This window comes from Lemur catta, chromosome 20 (genome assembly GCF_020740605.2).
Source record: "Lemur catta isolate mLemCat1 chromosome 20, mLemCat1.pri, whole genome shotgun sequence".
In the NCBI taxonomy this organism is placed as follows: Eukaryota; Metazoa; Chordata; class Mammalia; order Primates; family Lemuridae; genus Lemur; species Lemur catta.
The window spans coordinates 19726048-19744382 of NC_059147.1; the positions used below are offsets into that span (position 1 = coordinate 19726048).

Consider the following 18335-nt stretch of genomic DNA (forward strand, 5'->3'; position numbering starts at 1 on the left):
ATGCCAGTTAATGTGTTAAGGAGTACAGAATGAATTAAGCAAGGGTGTCCTGTTTTGTTGCAGTCATAGTTGCTTTTTGCCTATAAAACCCACCCCCAGACCCCAGCTTAGGGAGAAGGATTTGAGCATTGCCACCTGTCTCTTTGCCAGTCAACCTTGCAATAAAACCATTTCTTTTCTCAAAAGCTGGTACCATGCATCAGGCAGCGAGCCCACTGCTTGGTAACACTTACATGGGGACTAACTTCTCCACTTAATAATAATAATAAGCATCATCATCATCATCATCCATGGTGGAGTGGGAGAATAAGAGGGAGCAAAGTATCAACGAAATAAAGATGAACCATGAATGGAAAATCATGATTGCAGGGCAGTAAGTAAATGCAAATTTGTTTTACTATTCTCTCCGCTTTTGTCTATGCTTGAAATTTGCAATAAAAAGTTTTTTAAAATTACAAAACAGCCTGTTCCCCCACTTTTCTTCAATACTCACTTTACAGTACAAGTGAATCGAGTAGAAAGCTTCATAATGGCAGTGAGGGCATAACCTCGTGTCACAGAGGTGGACATATTAGAGATTAGGACACTTTCTAAAATATCCAACACTTCATCCTCTGTTACCTGGGGAGGAAGGAGAAAAAGTAAAAAAACATGTGTACAATGAATGAATGGTAAGATTAAACATCTAAAGCTGATATCAAGCCAGAGGATGACACCAGAAAGACAATCCTACCATTGCAAAAGCCCCTAACATAACCTGTGCTTTGCCAGGGTAACCGACCAAGCTGTTCCATCAACCAAAGCAGGTGGGAGGGAGGTAAAAGGAGTAGAAAATGACCATTGGGGGCTAAGAGGCATATTACAGTTTGAAGTGGCAAAAGTAGAGGAAGAAAAGAAAAAGATACAGAGAGTTTAGGTGTTGTTGCCACAATTTTCCCTAAAGCCAATCTCTTAACAAGCAAATGAAACACAGATATGTCTCATTTCTTTTTGTTTATCAGCCAGAGGATAAGAGAAATAATAATTCAGTTTACTAGGGTAGGGAATAGGGCCTAAAGCAGTTTTAAAATCTCAAAATGGTTCAGTAAGTTCCATCTCAAAAAATGGCAGGTTTCCCAATAAAATTCTAGTATTAATTCTCTAAAAAGTTTTTAAGGAATCAACCTCAACTTCCCATTAGACACTGCTCCCTTATAACCAAAAACACTATTTCCCCCCTCCTTAACCAAAAGTGACAAGGAGTACCTGAATAGGCTCTTCCTCTTCACATTGGCCAGATACAAGAAGATCACCATATTCACCTATACACCACGCAGCCACTTGTACCAAAGGTTGCTGTCAAAAGAAAGCCACCGTTAGTCAAGGACTTCAGTCCTTCCAAAGATACTAATGCAAATCATAAGTCACCCAATCATAAAGGTCAAAACTGAGCACATCGAGTGTGTTAGTAATAAGGACGTACTAGGAAATTAAAGGGTAATTTTCCCCCTAAAGTAGAAAGGCAAATGAAGACTTACTTGAGAATAATCACCAAGAATTGCTTTGTACAAGCGTTGGACAGTATAGGCATGCATCTCCACACTATTGGTTATTAACTGGATCAAATTGGGAACTGCATCATCACGAACATAACTTCCTGCCTGAAAGGAAATACAAACAGTTACCCCTAGAAACACATAACAATGAAAACCAGTGTTAGCTATTATTACTGTTGTTGTCAAAAGATTAAAACAAACTTGGTTCCACTTTTCAGGTTCACAGCAGCTCAAACTTCAAAGTCTTAAATATTTTAAGTTTTTAAATTTTATCAAAAAATTTCTTTGTCCAAATTAAAGGTAAAATATAGACATTTAAAATTTCAAGAAAGATCTTTTCTACTGAGAACAGATGAGGCCTAAAATTTCAAAATTTAAGGAGTACATTCACTAGAACTTAATTACAAACACCTCTCCCTTCCCACAACTTCCCAGCACTGGTATTAAAATCAGATGGTCTTGATCTCATGGAGACAGAGTAAAATGATGGTTACCAGAAGCTGGGAAAGGTAACTAGTGGGGAGGGAGGAATAAAGTGGGGATAGTTAATGGGTGCAAAATATAGTTAGATAGAATGAACAATATTTGATAGCACAACAAAGTGGCTATAATCAACAGCAAGTTAGGGTATACTTTGAAGTAACTAAAAGAGTGGAACTGGAATGTTCCTAATAAAAAGAAATGATAAATGCCTGAGGTGATGGATACCCAATTACCCTGATTTGATTAATTCACATTATATGCCTGTATCAAAACATCAGATATACCCTATAAAGATACATGGTACAACTATTATGTACCCATAATAATTTTTTTAAAAATCAGATGGTCTCACATGTCATGAGTTATTCTAAGAAAAGAAAAAAAATCAGATGGGTGAGCTACAGTAGTGATGTTACTCTAGCGGATGGAGAGAGGAGGGATGTACATAAACAGTTCAAAACGGCATATTAAATAAGATAAAAGGGATTAAATAAATAACTTTTTAGAAGCAAGTTTATTAAAACATCACGATGTCCTTTAAAAACTAGTGTTTACTAATATTATGGAACCAACATTAGCCTCAGGAATGGGAGATATTTTGTATTTAATTATCCATGCTCTGATCTGATTTACAATACTGAAACCAGGTATAACCATGTGTATTTTGGAAAGGGTGAAAAGAAATAAGAAAAAAAAAAAGAAAGAAAGAAAAATTCCCAGGTGATTGAGATGCTCACTCCTGTTAAGAAACACAAAGACAGAGGTAGAAGTTTGGCAAAATGGTCAAAAGGAAATGTAAGACGCTAAAAAGTAGGTAATATGTGGGATGACTTATTTACATTCTTCACTAACCAGAGAAAGCAGAGTGCTTAAAGTAGGAGAAAGCATCAGCATGATCTAATTGACATTTAGAGCTTGTTTCATCCAACAAGAGCAGAATATAGTTTCTTCTCAAACTCACTGAATCAAGAGAGACCACATTCTGTGTCATAAAAAATATCTTAACAAACTGAAAAGAATAGAAATCATACAAAGTATGTTCTTAGATCACAATGAAAGTAAACTAGAAATAAGTAATGCAAAGATAGCCAGAAAAAAAAAACAATCCCCAAATATTTGGAGATTAAATCAGCATACTTCCAAATAGCAAATGGGTCAAAGATGACATTACAAGAAAAGTATAGACCAGTATCTCTCATGGACATAGATGTGAAAATCCTCAACAAAACATTAACAAATCAAATCTGACAACGTATAAAAAGAATTATACATCACGACCATGTGGGATATAAATCTATGGAAGAATTAACATTCAAAAAAAAAAAAAAAGAATAACATTCAAAATTAAAGCAATGTAATCCAGCACATCAATGGGCTAACAAAGAAAAATCACGATTATATTAAGAGAACATAAGTCAGTTAGAAAAATGGAAAGTAGGAGCATTTAAAAAAATGGTTTTTGATAAACATTTTCCTTCAGGAGCTCTAATTTTTCCCTTCTTTTGAGCCTCACAAAAATAAGAAAATATGTCCTGATTCATCATGTCTTTTGTCAGAATATAATTTTCACCATTATTAATCACATTCATTAACTTTTAACCTTTTACAAAATATTAATTCATTGTAAGTAAACTAGAAAACTACTATGCCCCAGATAGAATTCCATAGCAACAAATACATGCAAATCATAATTTTAATGCATCATTCCCTCCCTACACATGTTTCATAACTTACTTAATCAATCCCCATTTGCGGACTGCCAGTTGTTTCCAGTTTTCCTCTATTATAAACAAGATTGGGATGAACATTTCTATTTATATATTTTTGTACACTTGTCCTTTTAATTTTCTAAAAAATTTAATTAATGAATCAAAAGGTGTAATTTAAGATTTCAGCTACATGCTATCAAACACTGAAAAGGTGGCATCATCTAATAGCCACATAAAGTGGAGAGTACTGCCTGTTTCTCTATTTTCTAACACTAGGAATTAGATTAAAAAGTATGATATGTGAAAAAAATGATACCTCACTTTTATTTTACTATTTCTTTACTAGTAAGAATATTTTTTCAAAGGTTAATTAGCCATTTCCTCCTTCTTTTGTAAACTGCTTATTCAATTGCCAATTATTCCATTTTCCCATTAGTTGTAAATCATTTTACAGATTAAAAACAGTAAGCTGGGCACAGTTGTCACACCTGTTATCCCAGCACTTGTGGGAGGCCAAGGCGGGAGGATCACTTGAAGCCAGGAGTTCAAAATCAGCCTAGGCAAGATAGTGAGACCCTGTCTCCACAAAAAAACTTTAAAATTTAGCTAGGCATAGTGGTGCACACCTATAGTCCCAGCTACTCAGGAGGCTGAGGCAGGATTACTTGAGCCAAGGATGCAGTGAGCTATGATCATACCACTGCACTCTAGCCTGAGTGACAGAGTGAGACGATGTCTCAAAAATAAAAATAATAATAACATACTGTCACATGTTACAATGTTTTCCCCTAGCTGTCATGTGCCTTTTAAATTTACAGATTTTTCCCCTTTTGCTGTACAAGTTTTTAATTTTAATGCAGTCAAATTTGTAAGTATTTTCCTCTATGGTATCTACTCCTGATGACATTATTACATACAGTTATGTTTTCTTTGTATGCCACTACATTTTCATTTTTACTCCTGAATTTCTACTCCCTATCATTGAATGAAAAACAGAGAAGCCCCCAAATTCTGGAAGAATACCAAAGAAAGGATACCTTTTAACACAGGAATTGGAAATCCTGAAAAATTTACTCATTCAAAACCCTGCAATAGCTTCCTATCATATTCAAAATAAAACCCAAACTATGAGGCCCTACATAACCTGGCCCCTGCTTGTCTCTCTGACCTCCATCCTGCCTCTCACTTTACTGGCTTCACTTGCCTTCCTGCTGCTCCCCAAGCAGGCCAAGCTTGTGGTTACCTCAGATCTTTGTACTTTCTGCTCCCTCTGACTAGTATACTCTCCCCCAAGATCCCTGCAAGGCTTGATCCTTACTTCACTGAGGCCTCTACTCCAACGTTACCTCCTCTGAGAGATCTCCCTGGCTACTCTACCTAAAACACTTAGCCAGTTGTCTCACATCCCACCCTACCCTGCCGCCATCACTGTGTTCCCTCATGCTGCTTTAGTTTTAGTCATAGTGCACTTAGTATATGCTGACTGAGAAAAGCTACTTACCGTTGTCAAAACACGCATAATTGTGTCTATATGCCACCGTTTGGAAGGTGCATACCTGAGAAAAAAATGGCACAGGGTGAAAAAATTGGAACCTGTAAAGTATACTATATTCAGTGACTTTCAAAAATCCTGTTGTGAAGTCTTTTCTAGGTTCCCTGGATATGTAAGTATATATGGAGACATTTCATCTTCAAACCTAGCAGCAAATGCCATTTCAAAGAACGATAAAATGGTATATAGTCAAACTCAGATATTTCCCATTACATTGTAATAGGAGTTGCTGAGCTGAGAAATGGAACTTCAGTTTCACAGAAAACAAATCGTACAGTCAGGGCAGAAAATAAAGAACAAAGAAGAAAAGGGACTATTCTCAGATCCAGACAACACCAAGACTAGAAACTCATTTCTTTCAATTAAGAATGGAAAAAAGAGACAGAATAGCCATATTTCTAAAATCTTGAGGTACTTCCTTAAGTTTTACATAGAACTACAATTCAGATGCTATAACTTTTCTACTTTTCTTTCTTTTTTTTCAAATAGGGACAGGGTCTTGCACCCAGGCTAGAGTGCAGCAGTGTGACCATAGCTCACTGCAACTTCAAACTTCTGGGCTCAAGTGATCCTCCCCCCTCAGCCTTCCCAGTAGCTGGGACTACAGGCATGCACCACCATGCCCAGCTAATTTTTCTTACTTTTTGTAGAGACGGGGTCTCGCTATGTTGCCCAGGCTGGTCTTAAACTCCTGGCCTCAAGTAATCTTCCTGCCTCAGCCTCCCAAAGTGCTAGGATTACAGGCGAGAGCCATGGCGCCTGGCCCAGATGCTCTAACTTTTCTATTCCCTTCATAAAAACTGCATCATAGATGAGAAGTTAAAGAACAGATAAAGGAGGAGATTTCATAAAAATGGGAATTTTTTTTAGTCTTAACATATTTAAATGCTGGCTATAATGGCCTTCTAAAGCTAACTTATAATTGGGAGCTTGGAATAAATGTTATGTTTTAAACATATTTATAGCATTTTTCCCCATGTTTTAAAGATGCTCCCCAAAAGTCCCAAGCATCTTTTACCAATAAAATAAAAATTAAATCTTACTTTTCTGCAGCAAGAAAGATTCCAGATGCACAGTCTGCTTTAAATTCTGGCTCACATGAATCCAGAAAATAAAGTAATTCCTTCATCATGCCTCGGATATTATTCCCATTTACCAGGGCAAAACTCAACTCCATTGCACGCCTTGCAGAGAGGAAAAATTTTTAAAGTTATGATACTTACAGCAGTAATGAAACAAAGACCCAGGTATGCTCTCTCTGGGCACCAAGCACTGGCAGATGTGTTAATGTCCTTACACAATCCTGTGATCCCAATTTTTGCACTCAAGATAACCAAGGAGATTTATTCTTATGTAATCAAAGTTAGCTCTGATATTTTGAATCTTCATTCAATACTTTTCTTCAAAAATCCCTAAGAGATATACTACTAATGACCAAATACGTGGTTTGGGTTCAACAGTCTATTCCATGAAGCTGAAATTTAGAATTATTTAAGAGGCTCAAAAGGAGGGGAAACAAAATCATTACCCAATGATAATACTTTTCTGCATTATTCCTTAAAAATGTGACACATTAAGTCACCATACTCGACATCTATTATACCCCACTTCTGTGCAAAGATGAGGTAACACAGTTTACATCAAAAGGTATACAGAAAATCAGACTAAAACCAAACTCAAAGGGAAAATGAGGGCCATGAAAAGGAAAAAAATGGCATGTGCTTTGAGGGCAAATAGCAGTTTCTATAACTACCTACTAAATTTGGCAAGAAAGCAAAAATGAATATGGTTAACATATAAAAGTTCTAAGGTTACTATATGTATCTTTCTGTATTTGGTTAATAATTTCAAACACTGTATGTACACTGACTTTCAGAAATACCAATTTAATACAAAGAAGTTATTAAAGTTCTTAGCTAATATAAAAGCAACAAAAATTCAATGCCTAGAGAGAGAATAGCTAACTGTTATATAGTGTTTACATAATTTACATCTTTTAATTCAATTAATCCTGCATAACCCCATGAAGTGGGTGCTCTTCTACCTGCATTTTATATATGAGGGAACTGAGGCACTGTAAGTTTAAGTAATTTGACCCCATCTATAAAAGACAGAGCTAGGATTTGAAATGAGGCAGTTTAGCCCCAGAATCTGAGCTTTTACTTTGAATCTCCAGAATCTTTGAAATTCAAAGCCCACTAATGAGCTATAGAGAAACAACACAATAGGAGTCAGAAGGCTAATATCTGTTCCCAGGACTGTCCCTTACAAGGATTAAGGTTTAGGGTAAGTCCTTTGATCCCTTTGGGACCATATTTTAACTGATTTGTTAATTGGTGATAGAAATAATTGCCTATCCTAGGCTCTCCCATTGGCTTGCTCTAAAATCCCTTTGCAAAGCACTGCATAAAAGTTGATGTTACTAAGTCCAGGACTTATCTTTAGATTGCTCAAACACTTAGCAACTCTTCTGCGTAAATAAAAGGAACTGAATCACAATAAATCTTTGTAATTGAATGGTTTCAGAGATCATTTTAAATCTACTTTGTTCTCAATGAACCAAAAGTTCATTGAGGCCAATTATAGCTGGGTTTTACAAACATCTAAATTCTAAGAGGAGAACTAGTAGAATTGCTCCAGTGGAGGAAGAGATGTATGCTTTCTGAAAGTGCTATCTGCTGCCTAATAGTCATCTCAGGATAAATTGTTCTAAGAAACACGTGCTTCCTTCTGGATCCTGGGGCATAAGTACTGTAAAAAATGTGCGTTGTCAGCGATTTGAGTTTCAGCATCGTGATAAGACACTTAGCCGATGGATCACTCCTTATTTTCATCCTCCAACACACAAAGCACAGTACCTCTGTTAAGTAAACTTCTGCCCAGCTTATCTGTACCTGTTATATTTATTAAAGAACCAAGGACAACTTTAGTGTGCACTTAAGTATTTCTTATTGGCCCCCTTAATTGACCTAAACTTCTCCCTGCCAATTCTTGCTAAAAAGAACTCACTCTGCACTCACTCTGCAGAGAGTTCATCTGTGAACACAATGACTAAATACAGAAATGTCAACACCTTTGGTCTCAAAACTATTACAAAGTATGGGGGGGGGGTCAAAATCATTAATAATCTGTTTCTGTTACTTAATTTACCAAAACCACTAGACTGATAAAGATTCTCAGTTTGTTACCGTTTTATTGAGACATCCAAATCTTTAAGACAGTCCACGATTGTGCTTCTGTGTCTCTGTACTGCATTATGATCTGTCTGCACCGTCTTCAACAAAGATGTCAGAGCTACATATCTGAATGAAGCAAAGTTGCAGAATAACAAAGTTAAGATGTAAAATTCAGGAAAGTTTTCCTCTGCCTAAATAATGAAAAAAAGGATGTCTAATGGATAAGGGAAAGCACACAGCTTTAAATACTTAAAGACAGAGTTAGTTGAATATAAAGATAACATTTTAAAGGTATAAGAGGCCAGGTGCAGTGTGGCTCATGCCTATAGTCCCAATGCTTTGGGAGGCTGAGGCGGTAGGATTGCTCGAGGCCAGGAGCTCTAGACCAGCCTGGGCAACATAGCTAAGACCCATCTCCACAAAAAAAAATTTTTTTTTAATTAGGAAACGTGATAGTACGTGCCTACAGTCCCAGCTACTCAGGAAGTTGAGGAGGAAAGATTGCCTAAGCCCAGGAGTTCAAGAAGAGCCTGGGTAACACAGCAAGAACCTGTCTCTACAATAACAATAAAAAAAGGCTAAAAGATACCATAATTTAAAATAGTGGCAACTAAGAGAAGATTTGGATTTAGATTTGCATTCATGGTCAAGTCCATTTAATCTTCTAAAAGTAATTGGCTCAATTCTTTCAAAATTTTCCAAATAATAAAACAAAACAAGCATATAATATGCCTTTTCAGGTTGCCTTAGCCCCCCTCCCCCACTGCAAGAGGAAATTATTTTAATTTAACCATTGCACCTTCTCTGCTTTGGACTGCCACTATAAAAACTGAGTTTAAGATCCAAGTGTTGAAAAATTCTTTTAGAAAGAGAAGATAGCCGGGCGCGGTGGCTCACGCCTGTAATCCTAGCTCTGGGAGGCCGAGGCGGGTGGATCGCTCGAGGTCAGGAGTTCGAGACCAGCCTGAGCAAGAGTGAGACCCCGTCTCTACTAAAAATAGAAAGAAATTATCTGGACAACTAAAAATATATATACAAAAAAATTAGCCGGGCATGGTGGCTCATGCCTGTAGTCCCAGCTACTCGGGAGGCTGAGGCAGTAGGAACGCTTAAGCCCAGGAGTCTGAGGTTGCTGTGAGCTAGGCTGACGCCACAGCACTCACTCTAGCCCGGGCAACAAAGTGAGACTCTGTCTCAAGAAAAAAAAAAAAAAAAAAAAAAAAAAAGAAAGAGAAGATAATTCAGAATGCCACAATGATTATTTCCACATCTTTTCTTAACATTATAAGAAAAATTCTTCCTGATTAGAATAACAGGCAAACAAGACATACTACATATAGGAAAGTAACAAAATAAAAGATAACACTGATCGATTAATTCATCTATCTAAAAAAACTAGCTTGAATTCACAAAGACATTCCAGATTTGCTACCTGAAATGTTGTATTTTTCTCCTTAATTTAGAGCAGAGGTCAATAAAATACAATCAACTGCAAAATCCAGCCCTCTCCTGTTTTTGTAAATCAATTTTTATTGAACAAAGACACACTCCTCATTTACACATTGTCTGTGGTTGATTTTATGCTAAGGTGCAGAGTTGAGTACTTGCCACAGAGACCTTGTGGCCCATAAAGCCTAAAATTTACTATTTGGGCTTTTATAGAAAAATTTTGCTGACCTCTGATTTACAGAACAAATTGGAGTAAAAGTTAAGCCATGAGTCAAATGCTCAAATTCCTTATAAAACAGTAGTCTGGACCAGACTGAACAAAAAATTCTGAGTTGAAGTTCTAGATAGGTCACTTAATACATGTGTAAACTTGATCAAAGTCACTCATGAAAATACTGGTTTTATAATACCCAAGACAAGGTATTTTTTAGTTGACTTACCTAATATTTTTGTCATTGTTCAATAAGAAACGACCCAGGATATTTATGGCTAGGACCTAGAGAGATTTCACAAGCGTAGGTTAAAAAATTAAATATTCATGTTGTTTCCTGACTCTAAGGACCACTTCCTGGTCTCTGACCAGACAAAACTATTTAAAGACAATGACTGGTATTTTATAGACTGTTAGCAAAAAGAACATAAAAAACCAAAACCAACAAACAAACAAAACCCTAAAAAATCTAAAACCAAACTCTTAAAATCATGTTATATTTCAACAGTAAGTGAATGAAGATTCTGTTTTAAGGTTTTGATATTGTTAGTAAAAGAACAATATTGGTATAGCCTCTTTGGAGGAAAATCTAGCCATAACCATAAATATTTAAAATAAAAATATATTCTCTGCTTTAACAATTTTACTTCTAGAAATTTATCTGACAAACATTAACTGTATATATGCACAAAAGTCTATTGTAGCAGTACTGCAAATCATAAATAATAGGAGATAACTTAAAAGCCCATGAATAGCAAATTTACTAAATATACTAGAGCATACCCATACGATGGAATACTATGCAGCCATTAAAACAGAATAAATTCTGATACAACATGAATTGACCCAGAAGACATTATGAAAAATGAAATAAGACAATCTGTTTATCAAAAGGATAGATATTGCATGATTCCATTTATATGAGGTACTGGAATACTGTGACATATATATTTGCTCTTTGTCTTCCCTGGCATACAACTCCTAAATCCCTTGGAATTTACTGGCTAATAGCATCTTTAGTTCTAATGAGGTGACTCTAGACGGGCTCCTGGATAGCCTCAGGATGGGGGCTGGTTGCCAGGGGAATCAGTCAAGTGATTAGAGGGATGGATAGCATGCACCCCCTGATGTGATAAACTGTGTAAGGTACATAATTTCTGTGATAGTTTTGCCAAAAAAGTATAACTTTAATCTATAAAATTGTAAGAAAATATCAGATAGGCCCAAATTGAAGTATATTCTACAAAGTAACTGATCAATATTTCAAAAGTGTCAAAGTTATAAAAGACAAGGAAAGGAAAGACTGAGGAACTGTTAAAGATTAAAGGAGACTAAGGGGATATGACAATTAAATGTAATGTGGGGTGTCATGGATTGGCTTCTGGAACAGAATAATGACATCAATAGAAAACTGGTAAAATATGAATAAAATCTATAATTTAGCTAATAGTATAGTACCAATATCACTTTCTTAGTTTTGAAAATTACACTATAATTATGCAAGATGTTAACATTAGGGGAATCTGGGTGAAGGACATAGGGTGTCTGAGAACACTAAACTATTTTTGCAACTTTTTGAGTCTGAAATGATTTCAAATAAAGAGTTTTTTTAAAGTGGAGAAAATAAGGCCAGGCGCAGTGGCTCACACCTGTAATCCTAGCACTCTGGGAGGCCGAGGCAGGTGGATTGCTTGAGGTCAGGAGTTCGAGACCAGCCTCAGCAAGAGCGAAACCCCATCTCTACCAAAAATAGAAAGAAATTATCTGGCCAACTAAAATATATATATAGAAAAAATTAGCCGGGCATGGTGGCACATGCCTGTAGTCCCAGCTGGTGGGCAGGCTGAGGCAGTAGGATCGCTTAAGCCCAGGAGTTTGAGGTTGCTGTGAGCTAGGCTGACGCCACGGCACTCACTCTAGCCCGGGCAACACAGTGAGACTCTGTCTCTAAATAAATAAATAAATAAATAAATAAAGTAAAGTAAATAAAGTGGAGAAAATAATAAGTATGCATGTATACACATTTGAATATGGATAAAACATCTCAAAAAATATGTTAGAAAATGGTAACAGTATTTCCCTCTGGAAGGAGAAGTGGAGGCTACATGTGAAAGCTACAAGGCTGACATTTTCTTCCCTGCTTACCTTTGGTATTGCTTCAGTTTCTTATTCTATCTTTATTTGTTAAAATAAAAACAAATTAGTATTACAGCTCTTTTAGAATTTGTCTAGCAGGGTTTCCGGTCTTTACCGGAAACCCCCCCACCACCAAAAAAATAATAAAATAAATAAACAAATAAATAAAAACAAATTAACTCAAATATGATATCATGTTTTCTCTGAAGTGATGAGTACAGCCTAAACTGTGGCTCTAGTAAAAGCTTTTCTAAAATGTTTACTTGACTCAACAATATCTACTATAAACCTAACTACATCTAAGATCTTCCAAACTTTATTATAATCAATGTTAAACCTTAAGCCTTCAATGGGAGGGAGTAACACTTCATATACCAAAACCAAAGCATTATACATTTTGCACCATTCCTTCCCAAAGTCAAGTTCCAAGTGGAATCCAATTCCAAAGTACTAAAGACCAAGTCAATTATCCTAAATGAAAAGTTGAGGGGAAGAAAAAATTAAAAATGACTTACTCGAAGTCCACTCTCTGACTTAATATCCATGATAGTCAAAACCGTTTCATAAAGAATAGCATTTCCTACATTTTTACTAGTCTCTGTATTAGTGGCAACCTGAAAAGACATGTCAGAGGGCAGGACGTAAGTAAGAAAATAATGCTCCCAAAAATATCCAGAGGTAACAAGAGATATTTTGTGATTACAGCTACCAATGAGGAAACACAAATAAAAACTACTCCACATAACCACAATCATTCTATGCTCTGCTGAACTAAAATAAATATTTAATATAATCCAAGTTTGGTCTACTCACCTGTGCTAATATATCATTCATAGCTTCACTTGAGTCATCATCATTTCGTCCTAAAATTCTTAATAACCGCAAAATTCGTACCTAATGTGCAAAATATGAGAAGTGTCAACAAATTATGGCTCACACAAAGGAAACTTGCTTGGTACGAAATTCAAATAACTTAAGTTTTAAATCCCATCAGAAATGGTCAACAATCAAACAGAAGAATTTTAAACATTATCTTTAAGAGAAGCTATATATACTTCTATATCTAATGAAGTTATTAGGTCCCCCACACTTTATCCTTCCACAGCTAAAGAATACTACTACCCGCAGAGCTCTATTATATTGAAAATTCAAGTAGTAAATAAGTTTGAATATTAAAACTGTAATTTTATCCTATTAATCTAATAAAATATAGAATCATATCACTAGTCATTTATTAATATAATTAATTTAATTAAGTAAAAATGTTTACCCAATATGGTCTTAAGAGAAAGGAAATGGCCTACTCAAAAGTTATTAAATTCATATGACATTTATTCAAAACTTTCTTTCAACCTCACCTGCAAAAAGGGGTCACTGATACCAGAAACATCATGTTCTGGTGAATATCCGGACATGATGAGATTCTTTAAAATACGAACTAATTGGGGTACAAGCTGCAGAGAAGAAAGATGCATCAAAAACCAGTGATTATCAAAGAATGTCTCATGAACAAGCAGGTCCTTTGGTTTAGAAAAACAGTACGAGGGTCTGAGTTCAAGCAAATTCTTCTATTGATATACTACAGGGTGTCCAAAAAGTCCCCATTTATAGGGAAAATGGGAAATTTGTAGCTAAATGTACCTTTATTTACAAAACATTCATTACAAAACTTTGCAAAATTTTTTCTTTGTGTCAAATGAATATTTTGTAAAAAAAAAAAAAAAAGGTACATTTAGTTACAATTTCCCATGTTTTCCTCATGTACGGTGACTTTTCAGACACCCTATAGTACACTGTAGATGTTTGATAAATACAACTTAGGATACCTAGGCCAAGATCTCCAGAAGTTAATATGCATTTTATCTGGATAAAAACAAATCAGACTTTTTTACTCCAGAGTCATATATGCAAAGATATTACAAATAACAGTAGGTCAGAAAGCCTATGGGAACCAAGTAAAACAGATGCCTATGAGGCATACTGCATTTCTACTTCTGTAGAACTTGACATTCCTAGGTGACAAAAACATGTTCAGTTTTTATCCATTCAAACGTCTGCATACAAGACATTATCACACCAAAATATAACTGGTGATCTTATTAAAATTACAGCTTTAAAACATACCACCTCAAATAGAGGAAAAGCTTCTCTCCTCTTAAGATAGGGCAGTTATGTCCTTTTCCAACAAACAGGGAATACCAAAGCTGACAATATTAAACAAGTAGAAAAGACACATGAAATATCATTCACCTTAAGAAGACACCAAGGCCATGAATAATTTCCCTCTCTCTATTCTTAACTAACATGACATAAATTTTATTGAAATTTAATTCCAGCATTTAATTATACATACTGTTTTCTTGTCTTATCTTACCAATGGAACTATACATTCCTTACAGTCAGGAATTTCCTTCTTGTCCTCCTTTACTTTATCCACTAGAGTTATAACACATGGTAGAGGCCATTTTGTTGCCAAGCTGAACTCACAAATGCTTTAAATATTAGCACTCATTTCTGCTGATCAAATACTTGATCTTAAAACCCTACTCCAAAATGTTTGCCACAATAGGAACTTTTCCAGTCTCTAACTAAAAACTCAATTTAGCTAGATAAACAACTTTAATGATCTAAAATTAAGTAAAGAAATGTTTTAAGTGAACACATCACATGTCTTTTGTAAGCAATCTGAACAGCCCCAACTCTGCTACCACTCAATTATTTTTTTCTCACTGTATTTAGACTCTGTCCCTTCCACACTCCCCAAGCCTAAAATGGGATCAGGACTGAAATGAAAAGCCAAGCTATACCCAAGGCATGCACTCAAAACATTCAAAACATTTGGGCTACTTCTAAATACAAGAGAACACAATCTGTACGAATTTAAGTAAATTTGGTCACAACAGTTGGGAATTAAGCAACTTATAAGTCATATAAACAAAAACCTAATTTGGACAACTTCAAGAATAAGACAAATCTAAGCCATGAAGATCTGTAAATTCTAAACAAAATCCTCATTAAATCTGTCAACTGCGGGCAAACTTATATGAGAGGTAAGAATATAATTTTACTGCTTTAAATAAATATTTTAAAAATAAAACCAGGGCCATCTAGTTACCAAGCTCACCTTGCATACTTCCCAATGGTCTGCTTTTTCATACTACACATGACCCCAATTATTTTTTTAAATCAGGTTTATTTTTTGGAAAAGTTCTTTTTCTTGGGCTACTACATTCAGAAGTTGTTTTATTCACTGTGAAAAGCCCAGCACATTATGTAAGATTACCCTGGGACAGAAAGCTCAAATGTCTAAGTGTTTAGCATACAAATTCTTGGAACCCAGCTTTATTTTTCAGACAAAAATGCAAGTAACTAAAACTGATGACAGGACAAACAAAATAAGATGACAAAGGGAAAGGCTGCAGCCATGAAAATCAGTTGGTGCCAACCTACTGTACCTCAAAATCCTTTTAATATTCTAAAACTTCTCAGCAAGACGAAGTACAGGTGAGAGGGAAATAAAAGCTCTAAATTTGAACTGAAAGCTCAGAAGTACACAAGGAGCTTTTTAAAGTATGAGGTTACCCATTTACGACTCTAAAATATCTACTTCAAAAAGAAGCAATGTTTTGTGTCAAAGCTCTGTACTGATCTGGAATTGCCGTCACCAAAGCCACTGGGAAACTGCTCAAAGTTTCTCAGGTGAAGATAAAGGAAAGGCAGAGGAGGAGGTTTACAATTCAAGAAAGGCTGCAACTGAAATCCAAGGCTGACTTTGGAGTCAGGAGTTTAAGTGACAAGACAGAAACTGGACTAGGAAGTTAGCCAAAAATGCTAGAAGAAATAACTTACAGTATTAAGCACAGCTTCAGCATTAGTATATTTTAAAAGCCACATTTGTGGATGGATACACAAAAGCTACTAAGGACCTAATGCCAGCATGCACCATCTAAAAGAGGGTTAATGCTTACCTTTTCATTCTAACATACAGCAGGATTCCAAACAGACAACAGGAACAAAACATACAAAGCAAGCATTAGGGACAGATACGGGTCTCATACTATATTACAATAATTTAATCAAGACATGAACATCTAAGGGTGGAAAAAAGCCAAAAAAGAACTGCTGTTAGAGCCTCATTAGATCTAAAATATGAAGTGAGTCCTATTTATGGAGTGATCAGCATCCTAAAAAAAGCATTAAATGCATGTCATTACCCAAAGAACAGTGTTTCTCTGATTTCTCCTTACTACTGCCTTCTAAAAGTGAAGAAATAGAAATGTCCACTTTAAAAATGCTAGTAAAAAAGGCAGGAGGGGGGACTTAAGAAAGCTAGGACTTCCATCAGAGGAGTCAATGGCTTAAAATGAACAGTGGGGCAAAAGGAAAAAAAAATCAAATTTCAGTTTGCAGTTTTCACCTTAAAAAAAAAAGGAAAAGAAATTACCTGTCTTAAAAAAAAAAAAAAAACCACACACACACACACAATCACTATTTGTGATTTGACCTCAGGTTACATTTCCTGACTCAAATGTGAAAACAGCAGATAAAACACGTGAGATTGGTGTGTCTGCCAACAATGAGAGAAGACTTCTATTATGAAAGGGAAAACATTATAATAGTGCCAGTTCTTACATGCCTAAATCTGGCTTCTAGCCCTACCACACAGCAGGGCTGGTTAAATCCTTTATTCGGCTCCACAGCTTGCTTTCAAACGAAAATCATAAGTGAGAAATCATGCACTTTTCAGGAAAATCATTTTTCAATCAAGAAAGACTCAGGCATCCAGAATGGCACCTACCTTTCTGAAATGTGCAAGCATGTCTGGGCTTCGCTCACACATTTCTGTGAGGAGAACTACAGATGTGTGAAGGACACCTGAAAGAAAAGATCAAATAAAAACTAAAACTGAGACTAAATTATTCAACTTCATAGAACAGGGCTTTGAGTTCCCGAAGGTCAATTACAAAAAGACAGTTGCTACTTTTGCTTTTTAATCCCTCAAAGAATCTAGGCATTGAGGTGAATACAAAGGACTAATTTAATAGATGACTGCTGATTTAATACTGGTCAAGCCAGTCAAATCACAATGTTTTCAACAATTATGTGACCAAAATAATTATTAAAATATGACAACAAATACATATGTCTCTCCATCTGAGAATATTCATAAAGACATACACTCAATGCTAGCTAGGTATCATCTGCTCCATATTAATCAATAGCTATTAGGTGACTTTCGACACATAATTCAAGAAGCAAAAATCATAATCAGATTTTAAATTTCAAGATAAAATGTATTAATAATTTAGGTTAACCACGGATGACAAAATGAATTTGCTTGTTCCAGAGTCAGTAAAAAGAATCTCACAATACTTCTCACTAAGGAATAAATGAGCGCCGTAAACATTCATGTGTTCAACAGGTATATTTAGAGCATTCTGGCCACAGCATTGAATTAATCAAATTAAATATACCATACCACCTTTTCTCTTAGTATTTAGGCCATACGAATTTTCTTTACTCCGAATTTATTTCACGGACTTCAAAATAAGAATAAAATGTTTGGAAAAAGAACAGCCACATCTCATTTAATTCTTCAAAAGTTTTACAAAAAGACATCTGAGTACCAATTACAAATTCCTGTCAGAAGTAATACAAAAGATGTTTCATAAATGTTATACTCCTATCACATGACAATGAAGGAAAATTTTTTATTATAAAATAGCCAAGAAATAAAAGGGTTTTACATATAAAAATCAAGGGTAGGGCTGGGTGAGGTGGCTCATCCCAATACTAGCACTTTGGGAGACTGAGGTGGGAGGATGGCTTAAGCTCAGGAGTTGGAGACCAGCCTGAGCAAGCGTGAGACCCCGTCTCTATTAAAAATAGAAAAATTAGCCAGGCATCGTGGCACATGCCTTTAGTCCCAGCCACTCAGGAGGCTGAAGCAGGAGGATGGCTTGAGCCCAGGAGTTTGAGGTTGCAGTGAGCTATGATGACACCACTGCACTCTACCCACAGCGACAGAGTGAGACTGTCTCAAAAAAAAAAAAGAAAGAAAAAGAAAAAGAAAAGAAAATCAAG

General features: G+C 35.7%; 1 protein-coding gene and 2 non-coding genes across 5 annotated transcripts in view; 1 reads left to right on the top strand and 2 right to left on the bottom strand.

Annotated features, from left to right (window-relative positions):
• The window catches only part of AP1G1 (adaptor related protein complex 1 subunit gamma 1), a 61914-nt gene that overhangs the window by 15522 nt on the left and 28057 nt on the right, over positions 1-18335 (bottom strand). The window contains exons 6-17 of one of the 3 annotated variants that reach the window (XM_045534028.1): positions 17050-17126; positions 16220-16228; positions 13610-13705; positions 13065-13145; positions 12767-12865; positions 10345-10400; positions 8468-8581; positions 6323-6463; positions 5229-5283; positions 1518-1640; positions 1246-1335; positions 494-621 (exon numbers count right to left, since the gene is read on the bottom strand). In XM_045534028.1, the coding sequence (XP_045389984.1) occupies positions 494-621; positions 1246-1335; positions 1518-1640; positions 5229-5283; positions 6323-6463; positions 8468-8581; positions 10345-10400; positions 12767-12865; positions 13065-13145; positions 13610-13705; positions 16220-16228; positions 17050-17126 (1069 nt within the window). The remainder of the gene's footprint in view (positions 1-493; positions 622-1245; positions 1336-1517; positions 1641-5228; positions 5284-6322; positions 6464-8467; positions 8582-10344; positions 10401-12766; positions 12866-13064; positions 13146-13609; positions 13706-16219; positions 16229-17049; positions 17127-18335) is intronic. The other 2 variants (XM_045534029.1, XM_045534030.1) reach the window with 2 other exon arrangements.
• Positions 8041-8126, bottom strand: LOC123625500. Its single transcript, XR_006730520.1, has one exon. It is a non-coding gene; the product is annotated as a small nucleolar RNA SNORD71 (small nucleolar RNA).
• On the top strand, positions 12317-12378 carry LOC123625585. The gene has a single exon (XR_006730586.1). It is a non-coding gene; the product is annotated as a U7 small nuclear RNA (small nuclear RNA).